At 39.8% G+C, this 19096-nt stretch overlaps 2 protein-coding genes across 2 annotated transcripts in view; both read left to right on the forward strand.

Moving 5' to 3' along the window:
- TSPAN2 (tetraspanin 2) overlaps positions 1-13710 on the forward strand; it is a 56201-nt gene extending 42491 nt beyond the window's left edge. The window contains exons 7-8 of the mRNA XM_034990226.1: positions 8811-8894; positions 11226-13710. Of these exons, the coding sequence (XP_034846117.1) occupies positions 8811-8894; positions 11226-11291 (150 nt within the window). The 3' untranslated portion in view covers positions 11292-13710. The remainder of the gene's footprint in view (positions 1-8810; positions 8895-11225) is intronic.
- A 3815-nt stretch (positions 13711-17525) lies between these two features.
- On the forward strand, positions 17526-18103 carry LOC118000529 (60S ribosomal protein L30-like). Its single transcript, XM_034990285.1, has one exon. The coding sequence runs from the start codon at positions 17700-17702 to the stop codon at positions 18045-18047; it is 348 nt and encodes a 115-aa protein (XP_034846176.1). The 5' UTR covers positions 17526-17699; the 3' UTR covers positions 18048-18103.
- Positions 18104-19096: the final 993 nt, after the last annotated feature.

Below are 19096 nucleotides of genomic sequence, written 5' to 3' on the forward strand. Positions count from 1 at the left end.
TGCCACGGAGGTCAGCTCAACATTTATCAATACCTATCTTATGCCTGGCACTGCAAATACAAAGATGAATGATACAAAGTCCCTCCTCTCAAGGAACTTGGCAGTTTAACAGGAAAGATAAGCACAGAAATGAATAAAGGGCAGGAACAGAAGTATGCACAGAGTGTACAAGTGCTATGAAAACACAACGGGTTACTTAGTGAGGCCAGAGACGGGACAGATCAGGGGAAAGCTGACTGGAGCAAAGATGTCTCCGCTAACTCTTCAGGTGTGAGAAGTAACTATGGAAGCATTAGACAGGAGAGGGGAGGGGGAGATCTGTCTGCAGAGGAAATAGCATAAGCAATGGCACAGAAGCAGAAAATATGATGGTTTGTGTAGGGAACTAAAAGTCCAAGGAGGTTCAGTAAGATAACTACTGAAATGTTGATAGGATTGAGCATTTTAAAAAGGTGCCTTGATGTCGGGCAGAGTGAGGACAGAGCCCATGCTGCATGAAATGAGATGTAAGGAATAGGGGTGCCCTTTCAAGAAGTCTTGGGGCAAAGGACAGGAAAAGAGAATTCAGAAAAGATGAAATCGAAATTACCATTAAACACATAAAAATGTAAGCAATTAATAGCAATGTTTTAAAAAATTGCAAATTAAAGAGCTGTCATTGTTTAACCTATGAAATTGGCCGGGGTTTTTTTCTTTTTTTTTTTTTTTAAAGATTTTATTTATTTATTTGAGAGAGAGAGAATGAGAGAGAGCGAGTACATGAGAGGGGGGAGGGTCAGAGGGAGAAGCAGACTCCCCGCCGAGCAGGGAGCCCAATGCGGGACTCTATCCAGGGACTCCAGGATCATGACCTGAGCCGAAGGCAGTCACTTAACCAACTGAGCCACCCAGGCGCCCCTGGGTTTTTTTTCTTATTAATTATATATGATGTTGGCAAAATTTATATAAAACAAGCACTTTCAGAGAAATTGGTACAAAATGTTTAGAGGTCATTATGACTGTAAAATTCATGAGTTAAGAGAGCTTCTAAGATGGCAGAGTAGGAGGACTCTGACCTCACCATATTTACAGGTAGATATCACCCACATCCAAGTCAGTAAACTGGAAAGCAATCCAAAGACTGAAAAAACAAACTTCACAACTAAATATAGAGAAGCTGCATCTGAAGGGTTAGGAAGGTCAGAAAGGCAGAGGGAGGCTGCCTGCAGAAGGGAGGGAGCTGCACATGCAGAGAGGACAGAGAAGTGGACTCTTGCACCAGGGAGCTCACACAGGGAAGACTATTCCCCTTAAAATTTGGCTTTAAAAACCAGAGAGGCTGAATTCCGTGAGTTTGTAACACCTGTGGAACTTAGAGCCTGGAGCTTGAAGAGTCAGCTGACTCAGCACTGGGCAAGCTGGGAGGGTGAGAGATAGCTGGGTCACCACCCTTAGAGAGCAGCCTCTATGGAGAGGCAACATGAAAATAGCAGTTTCCACAGTGCCAGGGGCAAACAGGAGACAGATCTGTTCATACTGATTTCAGAGCATATTGGGTGACTTCGAAAACAAAGGAGCTGGCAAGTGTCATTTCCCTCCACCATCCTCCAGCATAAACGTGGGAAGCAGGACTGGGCAGATACTTGCTACCTAACCTGCTAGCAGTGCACCATGACCACGAGATCTCCTGAGGACTTGCCCACTCCACGCCTGCTAACCTTGGCCCTGGGCTCAGGACAAATTCTGTTAAAGCTGCCCACACACCTGCTCAGCCTCTGAGTGCCCAGCTGCTGCACCATGCCCAGCTGAGTACCCTAGCCACCGTCACGTGCTAAGTCACAGCTACATACCAAGCCCAGCCTCATACCGCTGGCTGCCCTGGCACATAGCCCCCAGCTACCACAGTGCTTTGGGGGTCCAGCATAGGACTAGTGACCCAACGCAAATTTTGCTAACATTGCCACCCTGCTCCCAAGTTCCCTGGAAGGCATGTCCACTCAGAGCTGGCCTCCCTGGGTCCCAAACGCCACAGAGAGCAAGCACAACACACCAACAAGCAGAAAGTCAGTGCAGACAATTGCATGGAAAGGAAAAGTGACTCAGACACAATAACGGCATAAGCAACACACATAGGATACTCTCCTGAAGTGTCAGGACGTCTTTTTTATAAAAGAGCAGTTTCAAGAACAGAAGACACAGCTGACTTTCTTGACACACAGAAACAGACACAGAGAGGCAGACAAAATGGGGAGACAGAAATTTATCCCAAACAAAATAACAGGACAAGGCCACATCCAGAGATCTAAGCAAAACAGATAAAAGTAACATACCTGATGGCATATTTAAAGCAGTGATCATAAGGATACTCAGTGGACTTGAGAAAAGAGTGGAAGACCTGAGTGAGACCCTTAGCACAGAGATAAGGAATAACATAGCAGAAATAAAGGGCTCAATAAACAAAATGAGAAACATGCTTGATGGAATGAACAGCAGGATGAAAGAAGCAGAGGAATGAATTAGTGACCTAGAAGACAGAGTAATGGAAAGTAATGGAAAGCTGAACAAAAGACAGAGAAAAGAATTATGCAAAATGATAATAGACTCAGGGAACTGAATGACTCCATCAAACATAATAGCATTCCTATAATAGGAGTCCTAGAAGAAGAAGAGAGAAAAAGGGCAGAAAATTCATTTGAAGAAATAATAGCAGAAAACTTCCCTAATCTGGGGAAGGAAACAGATATCTAGAGCTAAGAGACACAGACAATTCCCATCAAAATCAACAAAAGCAGATCCACACCAAGACATATTGTAATTAAACTGGCAAAATATAGCGACAAAGAAAAAAATTTTAAAGCAAGACAAAAGAAGTCAGTACAAGGGAAAACCCATAGACTAGCAGGAGATTTTCCAGCAGAAACTTCCCAAGCCAGAAGAGAATGCCATGAAATATTCCGAGTGCTGAATGGGAAGGATCTTCAGCCAAGAACACTCTATGTAGGAAGAATACTCTATCATTTAGAATAAGAGAGAGAAGGAGTTTCCCAGGCAAAAAACAAAACAAAACAAAACAAAAAACAACAGAGGAGTTAATGACCACTAAACCAGCTCTGCAAGAAATAGTAAAGGGGACTCTTTGAGTGATAAAGAGAGACCAAAAGTGACAGCATGAAGTAGAATATACAAAAAGAATAAAAATGAATATTTCTGTAAAAAATCAGTCCAGGAACTCACACAAAAAGGATATAAAATATAATAATATAACAATATATAAAAATATGGGGAGGAGACGAAAAAACAATCAGTTCAAACTTAAACAACCATCAATTTAATAGAGACTGCTATATGCAGAAGAGGTTGTATACAAACCTAATGGTAACCGTATATCAAAAACCACATGTGCAAAGAATAAAGAGGAAGCCAAATATATCACTAAAGAAAATCAGCAACCATAAAAGAAAGACAAGAAAGTTTCAGAGAAAATCTTCACAAACAACCACAAAACAAATAATAAAATGACAATAAATACACATCTATAAATAATTATTTTGAATGTAAATAGACTAAGTGCTCCAATCAAAAGACACAGGGTGACGACAGAATGTATTAAAAAAACAAGACCCATCTATATGCTGCCTATAAGAGACTCATTTTAGACCTAAAGACATATGCAGATTGAAAGTGAGGGGACAGGGAAATGTCTATCATACAATGGAGGTCAAAAGAAAGCTGGGATAGCAATACTTAAATTGGACAAACTAGATTTTAAACCCAAGACTATAATAAGAGGTGAATAAGGGCATTATATCATAATATAGAGGACAATCCAACAAGAAGATATAACAATTGTAAATATTTATGCTTCCAACAAGGGAACACTTAAATACATAAAACAGTTAATAAAAAACATAAAGGAACAAGAAAAGCATGTCCACTCTCACCACTTTTATTCAAAATAGTACTGGAAGTCCTAGCCACAGCAATCAGACAACAAGAAATAAAAGGCATCCAAATCGGGTGCCTGGGTGGCTCAGTTGGTTAAGTGACTGCCTTCGGCTCAGGTCATGATCCTGGAGTCCCTGGATGGAGTCCCGCATCGGGCTCCCTGCTTGGCGGAGAGTCTGCTTCTCCCTCTGACCCTAACCCCTCTCATATGCTCTCTCTCATTCTCTCTCTCTCAAATAAATAAATAAAATCTTAAAAAAAAAGGCATCCAAATCAGTAAGAAGTAAAACATTCATTATTTGCAAACAACATGATACTATATATAGAAAAACCTTAAAGTCTCCACCAAAAAAACTGCTAGAACTGATAAACAAATTCAATAAAGTCTCAGGATACAAAATCAGTGTACAGAAATCTGTTGCATTTCTACACACCAATAATGAAGCAGCAGAAAGAGAAATTAAGAAAACAATCCCATTTATAATTGCACCCAAAATAACAAGATACCTAGAAATAAACCTAACCAAAGAGGTGAAAAACCTGCACAAAAACAGACACATAGATCAATAGAACAGAATAAGGAATCCAGAAATAAACCCACAACCCAAAGGCCAATTAATCTTCAACAAAACAGGAAAGAATATCCAATGGGAAAAAGTCTCTTCAACAACTGGTGTTAGGAAAACTGGACAGCAATATGCAAAAGAATGAAACTGGACCACTTACTTAAACCATACACAAAAATAAACTCAAAATGTATTAAAGACCTAAATGTGAGACATGAAACTATAAAAAATCCTAGAAGAGAGCACAGGCAGCTTTGCTTTTGTTTTCCGTGCCTCAGGAGACATATCTGGAAATATGTTGCTATGGCCAACTTGAGGCATGGAAAACAAAAGCAAAAATAAACTATTGGGACATCATCAAAATAAAAAGTTTCTGCACAGCAAAGGAAACAATCAACAAAACTAAAAGGCAACCTACAGAATGGGAGAAGATATTTGCAAGTGACATATCTGATAAAGGGTTAGTATCCAAAATATATAAAGAACTTACAAAACTCAACACCCAAAAAAACCAAATAATCCAATTAAAAAATAGGTAGAAGACATGAACAGACATTTCTCCAAAGAAGATATACGGATGGTCAACAGGCACATGAAAAAATGCTCAACATCACTTATCATGAGGGGAATGCAAGTCAAAACTACAATGAGATACCACCTCACACCTCTCAGAATGGCTAAAATAAACAACACAAGAAAGAACAGGTGTTGGTGAGGATGTGAAGAAAAAGGAACCCTCATGCACTGTTGGTGTGAATGCAAACTTGTGCAGCCACTATGGAAAACATTATGGAAGCTCCTCACATAGTTAAAAATAGAACTACCTTATGATCTAGCAATCGCACTACTGGGTATTAACCCAGAGAAAACAAGAACACTAATTCAAAGTGATACATGCACCCCGATGTTTATAGCAGCATTATCAACAAAAGCCAAAATATGAAAGTAGCGCAAGTGTCCATCGACTGAGGAATGGATACAGAGGATATTATGTGTATACACACACACACACACACTGGAATATCATTCAACCATTAAAAAATGAAATCTTCCCATTTGCAATGACATAGATGGAGCTGGAGAGTATAATGCTAAGCGAAAGAAGTCAGAGAAAGACAAATACCATATGATTTTATTCATATGTGAAATTTAAGAAACAAAACAAAAGAGCAAAAGGGGGAAAAAAAGAGACAAACCAAGAAACAGACTCTTAACTATAGAGAACAAACTGATGATTACCAGAGAGAGGGGGGTGGGGGGATGGGTTCAATAGGTAATGGGATTAAGGAGTGCACTTGTGATGAGCATAGGGTAATGTATGGCACTGTTAATTACTATATTATACACCTGAAACTAATATTAAACACTGTATGTTAAGTAACTGGAATTAAAATTTAAAAAGAAATTTAAAAAGACTAGTGAGTTAAGTATGTTCATGCCCTCTGATTCAGAAATTCCACTCCTCAATTTATTTTAAGGAAAAGAAATCAGAGATATGGTATCATTGCAGTGTTTTTCATAAGAATAAAATACTGAATAGGCCATTAATATGTAACAATAGGGGACTGTCTAAATTATATACTATCATATGATTGTTTTACAACCATTAAAAGCCCCTATTTCAAAGAATTTTTAAAGAAAGTAATTTTGAAGTCATAGTTTTAAGTCTAAAAAGCACATAGTTGGATATAAAGAACGAATTAAGTGTGTGTTTGTGTTTAAGAATACACCAGGGGCACCTGCGTGGTTCAGTCAGTTGAGCATCTGACTTCAGCTCAGGTCATGGTCTCAATGTCCTGGAATGAGCCCCACATCGAGCTCCATGCTCAGCAGGGAGTCAGCTTGCCCCTCTCCCTCTCCTTCCCCCCGCTCATGCTCTCTCTCACTCTCTCTCAAATAAGTAAATAAAATCTTTAAAAAAAAAAAAAAAAAGAATATACCAATAGGGGTGGCTGGCTGGCTCAGTTGGTAGAGCATGAACTCCTGATCTCTGGGTTGTAAATTCAAGCCCCACGTTGGGTGTAGAGATTACTTCAGAAAAATAAAATCTTAAAAAAAAAGAAAGAAAGAAAAAGAATACACCAACAGTGTTAGTGATTATCTTTAGTGTAAGAATGCAAATATGTCTTATTTTCTTTTTTTTAATCTGCAGTAGTTCCCCCTTATCTGTAGGGGATATGCTGCAAGACCCCAGTTGGTGGCTGAAACACAAATAGTACCAAACCCCAAATATACTGTCTTTTTTCCTATATATCCATACCTATGATAAACTTTAACTCATAAATTAGGCACCGTAAGACATGAACAGTAACTAATAATAAAATAAAACAAGCATAATCACATACTGTCATAAAAGTTATATGAACATGATCTCTTTCTCACTCAAAATATCTTGCCATACCGTACCTACCCTTGTTCTTGTGATGATGCAAGATGATAAAATGATGAGATTACTAGGTCATTGGGCTACTAACGACCTAACAATATGTTAGGGGGATCATCTGCTTCCAGACCCGTGGTTCATCATGGGTAACAAACTGCGAAAGCAAAACCGCAGATAAGGGGGGGAACTACTGAATTTCCCAAATTTCAACAGTAAACACATATTTCTTCTACAGTGAAGGAAACCAATACATGTTAGTTTTTTCACAAAAAGCTGGGTGTGAAAGCAAGGGGGGATATGGGCAGAGGTAGAGGAGGACAATAGTAGAGGGTACTGTTTTAGACTGAAGAACACGGGCATGGCATTATACGATGAGTGGAAATGTCAATGGAGAAGTAGAGGCTAAATGTATAGGAAGACAAGAAGATAACTGACATCACAGGCTTCCTGAGGCCATGAGAGGCAATGAGACCCGGCTCTAGTAAAGGGGTTCACCTTCAAAAGAGAAGGGCACTTCTGTGGTTTGATGAGCGAGAAGGAAGTAAGGAGCAGTGCTGCCTTGTTGACTTTGCATGCTCACTGCCTACAACAGTGCCTGGCCCTGAATGGAGCATGTAAGTTTATAGGTGAAGGAGAAGAAGGTTGGAGGATTTCTAGAGGTTGACCCCCATTTTTTCCAGTGAGAGAGCCACTCTCTGGTGCAGTGGTTCTCAAACTTGTACCAGAATGTATTATAATGTATTATTTTTGTGTGGGTCTGTATCCTTTTCTAAACTGTGAACTCCCTAAGGGCAGAAGAAATCATGTCTTATCTCCATATCTACCACACCATTCCAGTGACGGCCTGATGCAAGGTAGATGCTCAAGAGCTGTTTGTTGAATGAATGAATGAATGAATGAATGAATGAATGAATGCAGTATGAGAGGAGACATAAGAATAGTGGTAAGGGTTTCATATAGCTTATGTGAGTGTTAAAGGGAGTTGACTAGTGACAAATAAAAGGCCCTGGGCAGCCTAAAGACAAAATTGCGTAGAGGGCATACCTCTGTACTTAAGAGGATTCCAAATAGAAGCTGGAGAAACTATTTATAATTACAAGTGATCCGTACTGCTCCCTGTCCAATTATCCCCCATTCTTTGAACCTGCCCTGCACAAGTGTCTATGGGGCAGATGAGAGGAGAGAGACCCACCCAGCCCAGCCATCATAGAAAGGAATGGTCCTCTAACTGCTAACATTCAGTTTTCTTTTGTTTAATTTGAACCTGTACAGACTTTTTTTTTTTTTAAGATTTTATTTATTTACGAGAGAGAGAATGAGAGGCAGAGAGCATGAGAGGGAGGAGGGTCAGAGGGAGAAACAGACTCCCTGCTGAGCAGGGAGCCCGATGCGGGGCTCGATCCCAGGACTCCAGGATCATGACCTGAGCCGAAGGCAGTTGCTTAACCAACTGAGCCACCCAGGCGCCCTGAACCTGTACAGACTTTTAAGCCTTACTAGGTAATACCTACCTTCCATAATAAATTGGACCGAGTATGTAGAAAGTCTTTTAAATTATTAATGACAGTACAAAAGCAAGGGACTATTATTTGGGGGATATTTTACTTATTTTTATATGCCGAAAGCAAGAGGTTGCCCCAAATTTTTAAATGCTTCGGGTCCTAGAATAGCTTCCTCCAGCCAGGTTTCAGGGTTCTGAAGCAGTCGTTGGCCTAAATAGGAACATTCCACCAAAAAGAGAGGATTGTATTTTTTCCCCAATACACATTTTTGCTTTAAGGTTATGAGAAAGGTGCTAAGAGAAGTGGTTTAAATGTGAGCGGAAGCTGACATGGATTAACTTTCATAGGATGCTCTGTAGAGGAGAGGGTTGGATCAGAGTGATGATTCACAGATACCATCGTTTGTTATTCCTTTTTTTTTTTTTTCCAAAACAGAATTGCATTGATGAAATTGAGGCCATAATCAGTGTTAAGCTCCAGCTCATCGGAATTGTTGGTATTGGGATTGCAGGTCTTACGGTGAGAAAGTTCTAGAACTTACCTTTTTTGCTTTCTAAGAAGCCTTTGCATCTTATTTGTCTTCAAGTGTGATATGGCAGTATCTGAGAAGAGATTTCTCGTAAAAGACAGACGTTTGTTGACAGGACATCTTCTAAGAACAAAGCTCATTTGATATAGCAATACTCAGTTCTCTAAAATATGATACCAATTTTACCTTTAACCTAATTATGACCTTGAGTTGATCATTGCAATAACTTCCCACATTAAGGCCAGCAAGCTTAAACTAGACAAGTCATTTCCAATTCTGGGTCGCTCCTTACTGTTAGAAATTTAAAATAGCCTGCCAGGTTAATCTCTCTCACCTATGATTTGCAGAAGTAGCTCAGCGTAGTGATTAATAGTGCGAGCTCTGGCATCATGCTGTCTGGGTTCACCTCCTGACTGCGCTACACCCGGGCCCTGGGATCATGGGAAAGTTTCTTAATTTCTCTATCCCTCAATTCCCTCATCTGTAAAATGAAGATTTTAATGTACCCACCTCATGAGATTGTTGTGAAGATAAAATGGGGTAATACATATAAAGTATTTGTAGGAATGAACTCATATAAAGTGTCTGGAAGATAGCACTCAATGAACGCTAGCTCTGTACATAATCTGAGTGTTCCCAAGCCCAGAATCCAGATAAAGGGAGTAACGTATGCAGAAGTGTGAAGCATCGTACACCCAGGCAGGGGCAGATGGCTCCGGGCCGCCAAAGTACAAGCGCGTGCAAGAATCGACAGGGGCCAAAGGGGTGTGATCGAAGCAGCAAGAGATGACCGTGAGGAGGGTGTGAGTGTCCACATAACCGTGGTCTTTGTGTGCCCTTTTGAGAGACCGGGCTTTATCCTTAAGGTAGTAGGAAGCCACCAAGGGCTAGAAGGACCTGTGTTGCCGTGTGGAGATAAGTTGGAGGGAGGCAGGATTTGGGTCAGGCCGGTGAAGAGGTGATTTCCACTGTCCAGGGCTTGAGCGACAACAGCTAATGCTAAGGTAGGACCTACCCTCTAGCTCTCGAGGTAGATTAATTCAGGGGATCAGCTAAGGCGGAGGCAAAGGGCATTACAAGGAAAACCAAGGCACTGGCACTGGCAGCACCCAGGGGTATGCTGAGCACCCCGCAATCCAGGGACATCTCTCGGGCCCTCCTCACCTGCTCTGGGGCTAGCCTGGTTGCCGTTCTGTGGCTTCCTGAGGACGATCTTGAGGCGGGAGATTTAAAAATGGGCCACATAATAGAGGTATCGCAGAGACACTCCTGACAATTCTATAGTCTCCGTGAGCGAGCGTCCTAGAGGCAGTCACCCCTGACTCCTGACAGTGCCAGGACAGTGCTGAAATGGTCCTTTCCAAGGGGTCCCTTTACAGTACAACCAGGACGAAGCAAGGGTTGCATCCAACCTGACAACCACACTGAAGGGGGAAGGCTCTCTATTGGTCATCTTGGATCAGCACCCCCAGCGTTCCTTCTGTAATTCCTTTCTTCTTAAGGTAGGAGTTGCACAGTGTGATCAGTTAGCCAAATGTCCATTAGGTGTCTCCCCTGCCATACAATGGTACTGAGTTCTGGCAGCCAGAAGCGGAGAGCCCTGCTCCAGGCTGTTCGCTCAAGCCTACCTCTGCCCTTCCATAAGAGCAGATAATACATGGCTTTTTAAATTTAACATTTATAGATTCTAGCCTGATGTAGGATAGGATTAAGGAGAGAATCATAGGGTTATGGTACAGATTTCTTTAAACAAACATCGACAGTAGTTTATAAACATCGCACCCGCAGATTACATTCTATAGGCTCTGTGAAATTATAGGGGAAATGATTGAGAACAAGAAAGATCTTTTGACATCCTTCTATTCAAACCATACCAGTCGCTATTGGTTTTGCCCGGTATTTGGCTTTTCAAAGAATTATCCAAGAGGCAGAAGACGTCAGAATACCATAGTTCCAACACCTCAGTTTATGCTTTGGGAAAACTGTTGAGTTAAATAGTGAAGCATCATTTGTACCTTAAAATGGAGCAGGAAACGTGAAGAGATGCTATACTTTGTAATCTGTGGTCACTGTTTCAAAATTTCAGAGCTTTTCCAACAACAGGAAACTATTTAGACCAAAGCGTAAACAACTAACAGTTGACAGGTTAATATGGAAGTCTTTAGCCATCAGCCATAATTAAGTAGTATATATAAAAATGCCATTATAGCCAGTAATTATTGGTAATAATTATTTGTTAGACACCCACGCAGTTTGCTGACTTTTTAAAAATCAATTTCTATCATTTGGAAGTCATTAACAAGTGGTTCCTTCTGTTTCAGATCTTTGGCATGATATTCAGCATGGTTCTTTGCTGCGCAATACGAACCTCACGAGATATGATATGAAGCTACTTCTACATGAAAATTGCAATCTAGAGCCTTCATACGGCTGTCACCGGAACTGTCTCCTGGCTCATTTTTAACATTCAAAGGACATTAGGATGTAAAATAATATGCTGTTAATTGTACATTTGCACATGTATGTATGTTTGGCTCATTATTCGTTTACCCCTTGAGTGAATGCTGTGTATGTTGACAGAGATTCACGTGTGGTCTGTGTGTTTCTGGTGTATGCATTGTACATAATGAAATCTGTTTGCTGGAAATTCCTGGTTCTTATTATATCAGAGGAACAACCTATTTGACTCTCAGAAAAAGATCATCAAACTTTGATAAACTTTAAAAACTTGGCTATTCAGAAGAAATGATAATGGGTCATTTTCTCAGATTCTAGCCATAGAAAGTTAGATACAGAGAATTCAGGATTTCTGCTTAACGGAAGCAATAAGTTACAGGACTTGAGAGATGATGGTGTAGTGCTAAAATTGACTACATCTGAGTTAGGTGTAAGGGTTTCCTGGGATTTTTTTATATACATACTCTACCCAGAACACAGTAAAACACAGTTTTAGAACTAAACACATCTGTAAAACTAAATATAGCATGGAAAATCTAATTTGAATAAGTCATACTTTCCTAGTATTTAAAAACAAAAAACTCTCTCTGAAAGGAGTGGTCACACAGACAATCATGTGCCCTATAAAAGTGAGTGTTTTTAGGACTTTTAAAAAAATACCTTTTAGTAACTTTTTAAGGAAATTTTTTGTTCTTATATAAATACATTTAAATATTACTTTATAACTTTCTTTTTCCTGACTCTGCTCTGAACTACAGCAGCCCTCCATGAACAAAAGGGCTTTTATCTCAAATTTTTCCATGTTTCTCCAAATGTACAGATAGAAAGACTAAAGCAAGAGATCTGGCAGTTGCAAATAGTGGGAAAGAGAATTTTTACTGGCACTGCATCTTTGAAATACCTCATAACTTGAGTTTACATATTTTCCTAATTTTTTGTATTTTTCTTATTCACCAGAGAATTATTCTTCATAGATTTTGACCTACAGTTTTCACCCCTTAAGATAAAACAAAATTCTTCCTAATTCAAATATTATATCATAAGCATCCTTGGCCAAACCAAAAGAAAGAAAAGCATCTACTAGTTGGGTGCACATAGCAGAGACAAGCCAAGAAAATTAAAATACTTACACCCACAGAACAGAAATATTTTTTTCTGTGTAAATCTCCTATAAAAATAAAATTTTCATATTCTTTATGGTCTTGATGCTTCAATTTAGGTAGGTAAACCCAAATTTAGAATCTAAACTTATATCTTTGTCAATTTTCAACAACTTAGTACATTTAGTAGATCATAGAGGGGGTTTTTTATTACACTTTAAAAGGCCACACAAAAGTGAAAGTACTGGGGACTTTGGAAACCATGTAAGTTCATATGCCTGTGAGAACACAAGTCTTTGGGGATGCACTAAAGGAAAGCGTGCACTCCCAAGAAACTTTTACAAAACGTTTTGCTGAAAAGACTTAACCACTACAAATAGTCTTATTGGCATAGAGAACCACACTTCTCCTGCCATACTTGCTACGGCTACGAACTTTGGAGGAAGCTTTTCTGGAAAAAAAAAAAAGTCAGATTGGAAGCAAGCTAAAAATTTAATTGTACATGGCTACTTCACTGTGTCTATAGCTAAAGAAAAGTTTATTTTAACAAAATCACTTCATGAAATAGATGTTTATACTCCAGTAGGTGAGAAATATAACCTTTTAAGCAAAGAACAAAGAGCCCATCTCTCTTCATGGCTGTAGTTCATCCTCTACCTGAAGACAGGCCCAAGTGCATTCGTTTCTTCCACCTCAGAATCGTCTCTGATTCAAACACACTGAGTTTTCATTCTATACCTGATTAACAACCTTAAGAAGACTACAATACTTAAAAGTGGGGAAGTGGAGATCTGTTCCATCTATGGTTAATGTGTCCCTTTGGGGAGTAGTTTTTCCAAAATCTGTGCCATGAGTAAAATTAGAGAATTCCACCTCTGAGTGAGGGCAGATTTTTATATATCGTAAATCTATATATATCTTGAATTCCTATATATCTTGAATCTATATGTGTCTTGAATCTATGTATCTTGAATATATAACTCTTGAATATATATACATATATAACTTGAATATATGTATGCACGAATGTGTGTGAATACAGACATATTCATGTATACATATATGGGTACATATATATATATATACATACACACACATATATATAAATTTTTGGTTATATCTGTTTACCTGAACTGATTTGAGATCAGACCCAAATATATTCTTAAGCATCTGGTACCAAGGCACTGAATTAAAATTTCTTGATGAACTATTTTAAGTTATTTCAAATTAAATTTTCTATGTACTGGAATTGCTTGTTTGATTTCTCTTAAAATTCTATTATATCTTTTTTAAAAGGGATTTTTAAAAAGATTTTATTTATTTATTTGACAGAGGAGACACAGCAAGAGAGGGAACACAAACAGGGAGAGTGGGAGAGGGAGAAGCAGGCTTCCCGCGGAGCAGGGAGCCCCATGCGGGGCTCGATGCCAGGCCCCTGGGATCATGAGCTGAGCCGAAGACAGGCCCTTAACGACTGAGTCACCCAGGTGCCCCAAAATTCTAATATATCTTTATACACATCTTTACACAATTTATCTAAATGTCCAACTACCAAACCATATGGTTAAAAAAAAAAAAAAGGAAAGAATAGTAACCCTTCTGTAGTGTGACTATGAGGAGCTAGACTTAAAAGCAACCCTAAGGAATTTTGTGCAAATAGATTTCAATTAACATTGTCTCATCCAAACTATACTATCCAGAATAGCTCCTTTGTTGTCCAGGGTTCAATCTGTAAAGCCACACACTGGTACAGGGACCAGTGTAGTCCCCCGCACAGTCATCCAAGAGAGTTGCTCTCCTTTCCCCGTGTGCCCCGTTAATAGGTTTACTTGATGAAAACGAGGCTTGTGGGAAAAAGGCAGTGAAGGAGATAGCGTATCTTCCCAAGTCAGTATCAAAGATTAAAAGGAAGAGGCACCCTTGGGAGTTCAGGAACTTTCCTGGTTCACTGCTCCATTGACATCCCCTTTGGCCACCAGCCCCTGATTTCAGCAACCCTATTTTACCCACCCCTATGAGGGAGCATTCCTGGGCCCCTAAGCCAGCCAATTAACTGCATCATCTTAATTTGGACTTGTCAAAATCAAATTTATATTAAGGTATATTTTAAGGGGCACAAAAAGTTTCTACTTTCTTTCAACATGACTATTTTTTCCTATAAAATGTACCTGAAAGTTATTATCTGTAGGCATCCATTGAAAGGTAAAAAGACTACACTAATGCAAAATGTTATTAATCATTTTGTTGATATCCTCACTGTCAAAAAAGTTAAATACGTCCCAGGAAACCACTATTCCAATGGCTCTCTCCTGGGGATATGGAAAGCATGAAGTATAGAAGTAATATGTCCTGAATGCTGCAAAGCAAAATCTGTGCTGATTTCATGAAATTTTTAGCTAATGTGCCAAAAACCCATCTGAAGCTTTGGGATTTGTTTTCATTGTTTTTTTTCTTGTATAATTTAATGTTGGTTTTACTTATATTAAATAGAGGAAATTTAAATTAAAAGAAATAACCAACTATGAGGTAGCAAACCTGGCAATGAATGAATATTATCTAAATTGTTACAATTATTATATTGATGAGAGTTTCTGTTAATTATAAATCAAATATGCATCATCATGCACAACTGAAGATACTTCTGCATGACACCAAATACCTATTTGAACACATTCATTTGCTGAATTAATGAATAACTTTTGATATATTTCCCAATTCTATTTTAATTCAATAGCCATAGTCTGAGTCCCTATATTTTCCTCTGGGCCTGCTCTGCCTTATAAGATGCAACCCACTCTAATATTAGATTTTTGTTTACTTTGTTTGAGGACTACTATTTTATACATTTGAAAAAACTCTTTAGAAGATAGTGATATGCTAAGATGAATAAGAGAAGTCTGCCTTCAAGGAGCTTCGACTGAGACAAAAACGGGCAAATATAATTCCCATGAGGTAAGCGCTATGATATTCATTAACCAGAAGTAGACCCTCTCTATCTTGGAGAGGCTGATCAGGGGAGAGAGATTTTCTGAATTTTGAGATCTCTAAACTGAGTCCTGAAGAACTCATACAAATTATCCAAATAAAAAGTAATAGCAGCAGAGAAGAAAAGTGGATCACTGAGGTAACGACATCAAGAAGACCCTGAAACAGACAGCATGGAAGCATTCCAAGAGGACATGTCAAGAACTGGGGAGATGAAGGGCCCCGTTAAACTGTACCAAGGAGTCTTATCTTTGTACGGCCATCACAGCAAAAATTTTAAACAATGAGTTACGAAATCAAATTTGAACCTTTTAAAAATCACGTAGCTTTAGTATGAACAATGATTGGAGGGCAAAGGCCAAAGGATTTCATGAGGATTTCTAACTAACATACTGGGATTCCTACCAAGAAGTAGACAGATATAGGGGCAATTGAGGGAAAGAGGAACCTGGAATCATTCCCAGGTTTCCTGACAGCTGAAGGATGGTGGTGCCCAGGAGAAAAAGCAGACTGCAGTGATGAAGCAAGCTGGAGATGACTATAGGACATCCAAGAAGAAACATAATCAGGCACTGGATACATACCCTGAAGCTCAGGAAAGGAGTCCGAGCTGGAACTATAGTTTAGGAATCTGCAACATAAAAGTGAAATGCCCATATTTGAACAATATGGGTAGCCTTTCACATTAAAGACCTCAGTGAGAAGTTTTCAAAAACTAGAATCCTCTACTCCAGTAAAGTTTAAAGCCCGAAACAGTTCTATACTCCCCATCCATTCCTCCATCTCAGGCTGGAGGGTCTCTATCAGCTACCCGCACTCCTTCAGTAGCTGCCATCTAAATCATCTTTTATTGAAATGGGTAGTTTCTCATATGTTCTACATTTAACAGGGTCCAAGGGTCAATAGAATACATAAGATTATCAGAATACTAGCCCTTCTTTCACAAAATGTGCAAATTTCACTCCTATAGCACAAAGCAAAATTACATTTTCAGAAGAAGTACAGTTCAGAACTACATTACAGTTGCCTGCTAGACCATAGCATGGATTTCTACTCATCATAGAGAAGGGTAGCAAGAAAAAGCATGAAAAGAGAAAATGTGGACTTCGGCCTCATTAGGACTGATGATAAATGCCATAGATGTATTATGTTATGAATCCAGATATATGACCTCCACTGGGCCTTCTAGGGTAACACAGTGGTCAGAGAAGATAAGGACCTGTATATTGGACTATTAGTAAGTCATTGTCAACCCCCACTGGAAACAGTTTCAAGGGAAGATGGGAGTGGAAGTCAAATCATAGTAGGTTGAGAAGAAAATGAGAAGTGAGGAAATAAATGGTCAGTGTAGGAGGCTTGTTATAGTCTGAATGTTTATGTCTCCTTAAAATTCATGTGTTGAAATCCAAATGCCCAATGTAATGGTATTAGGAGGTGAGGTCTTTTGGAGATTCTTAGGTCATGAGAGTAGAGCCCCCATAAATGGGATTAGTGTTCTTATAAAAGAGGCCCCACAGAGATCTCTTGGCCCTTCCACCAAATGAGGACACAGTGAGAAGGACCAATTATGAACTAGGAAAAAAATCTCTCAATGGAACACAACCACGCTGAGCACCATGACCTTGAACTTTCCAGCCTCCAAAATAGTTTCTGTTGTTTATTTTTTTTTAAGATTTTTATTTCTTTTTTGACAGAGAGAGAGACACAGCGAGAGAAGGAACACAAGCAGGGGGAGTGGGAGAGGGAGAAGCAGGCTTCCCACTGAGCAGGGTGCCCGAAGCAGGGCTCGATCCCAGGACCCTGGGATCGTGACCTGAGCTGAAGGCAGATGCTAAATGGCTGAGCCACCCAGGCGCCCCATGTTTCTGTTGTTTATAAGCTACCCAGTCTGTGGTATTTTGTTATAGCCGTCCAAACAGATTAAGATGGGATTTTTACACACACACACGCACAAACTGGAATAAGAATTCAAAGAGAGAGGAGCAAATAAACAAAAGGTTGCACAGGTTCACAAGAAGATTTAGTTGTTTTTGCTTTTGCATTTTTATTTAGGAAGAGATTGAAGAATGATTCTTGCTGAGGAGAAAAAGCCAATAAAGAGGAAGCAAGAGAAGAGAAAAAAGAAAACAGCGAAGTCCTGGAGGAAATGGGGGATGGGATCTTTTAAAACTAAGGGGAAAGTCTTTCCTTTCTGTCTCCCGGCATTTTGGCGGCTGCTTTTGGTTGGGGCCGTCCCGCAACTAAGGCAGGAAGATGGTGGCCACAAAGAAGATGAAAAAGTCACTGGAGTCGATCAACTCCAGGCCCCAGCTTGTTATGAAAAGTGGAAAGTATGTGCTGGGGTACAAGCAGACTCTGAAAATGATCAGACATGGCAAAGTGGAACTGGTCATCCTCGTGAACAACTGCCCAGCCTTGAGGACATCTGAAATAGAATACTACGCCATGTGGGCCAAAACTGGTGTCCATCACTACAGTGGCAATAATATTGAATTGGGCACAGCATGTGGGAAATACTACAGAGTACGCACACTGGCTATCGTTGATCCAGGTGATTCTGATATCATTAGAAGCATGCCAGAACAGACTGGTGAAGAGTAAATCACGCAAAATTTTCCTTTAATAAAACTGGCCACAGCTTGTTTAAAAAAAAAAAAAAAAACTAAGGGGAAAGATGCTGAATCAGTCAGTACTTTTCAGTTGCAAGTGTCAGAAACCCAACTCGGACTAGCTTAAGCAGTTACGATTAAAAGTTACAATTTCAGTAAGACTGTTGAATCACAGACCTGAACCTCTGAAACAAATAATACATTATATGTTAAAAATAAATAAATAAAAGAAGAAGATAGCAGGAGGGGAAAAATAAAAGGGGGGGGGGAATCGGAGGGGGAGACGAACCATAAGAGACTATGGACTCTGAGAAACAAACTGAGGGTTCTAGAGGGGAGGGGGATGGGAGGATGGGTTAGCCTGGTGATGGGTATTAAAGAGGGCACATTCTGCATGGAGCACTGGGTGTTACATGCAAACAATGAATCATGGAACACTGCATCAAAAACTAATGATGTAATGTATGGTGATTAACATAATATAATAAAAAAAACTACAATTTCATTTAGAGTTGAAGCCAGCTTCTGATTAGACTCAATGATATCATTAGGTCTCTCTCCTTCACTCTCTCTTGCTGTCCTCTGGGTTGGCTTTATTCTCAGGCTGGCTGTTTCCAGGAGATGCCAAAGATGGCCAGCAGTGGCTCTAGGCTCACAGCTTACAAATCCCAATAGGCCAAACATTCCTCTTTGTCCAACAGTTATAATAAAAGCCCTGAGACTGACTCCTACTGGAAGAGATTAGTTCACATGCCTATCCCTCAATCAGTCAGGGTTGGTTGAGCCTACATAGCATGCCCACCTCCATCATTTGAATTGAAAATGTGGGTGAGGGTGGTACAGGGCGAGAGGCACTTGGAGGGATGACAGGCAGGAGTCCTGGCTAGGAGGTAAAAATTGGGATGGGAACAGATTTGGACACTCCAGTAGAATGCACTACATTTGTGGTCCCAATGAGAGTCAACCCCTACTGCATCATCAAAATCACACCCTTCCAGGAGGAGTAGCCCCTGCCTCGAGATCCAGATGCTGAAGAAGAAA

Source organism: Mirounga leonina, unplaced genomic scaffold (assembly GCF_011800145.1).
Source record: "Mirounga leonina isolate KUSES-001 unplaced genomic scaffold, KU_Mleo_1.0 Mir_507, whole genome shotgun sequence".
NCBI lineage: Eukaryota > Metazoa > Chordata > Mammalia > Carnivora > Phocidae > Mirounga > Mirounga leonina.

Coding starts and splice junctions, on each gene's coding strand:
- LOC118000529 (XM_034990285.1), top strand. CDS start 17,700: ATGGTGGCCACAAAGAAGATGAAAAAGTCACTGGAGTCGATCAACTCC.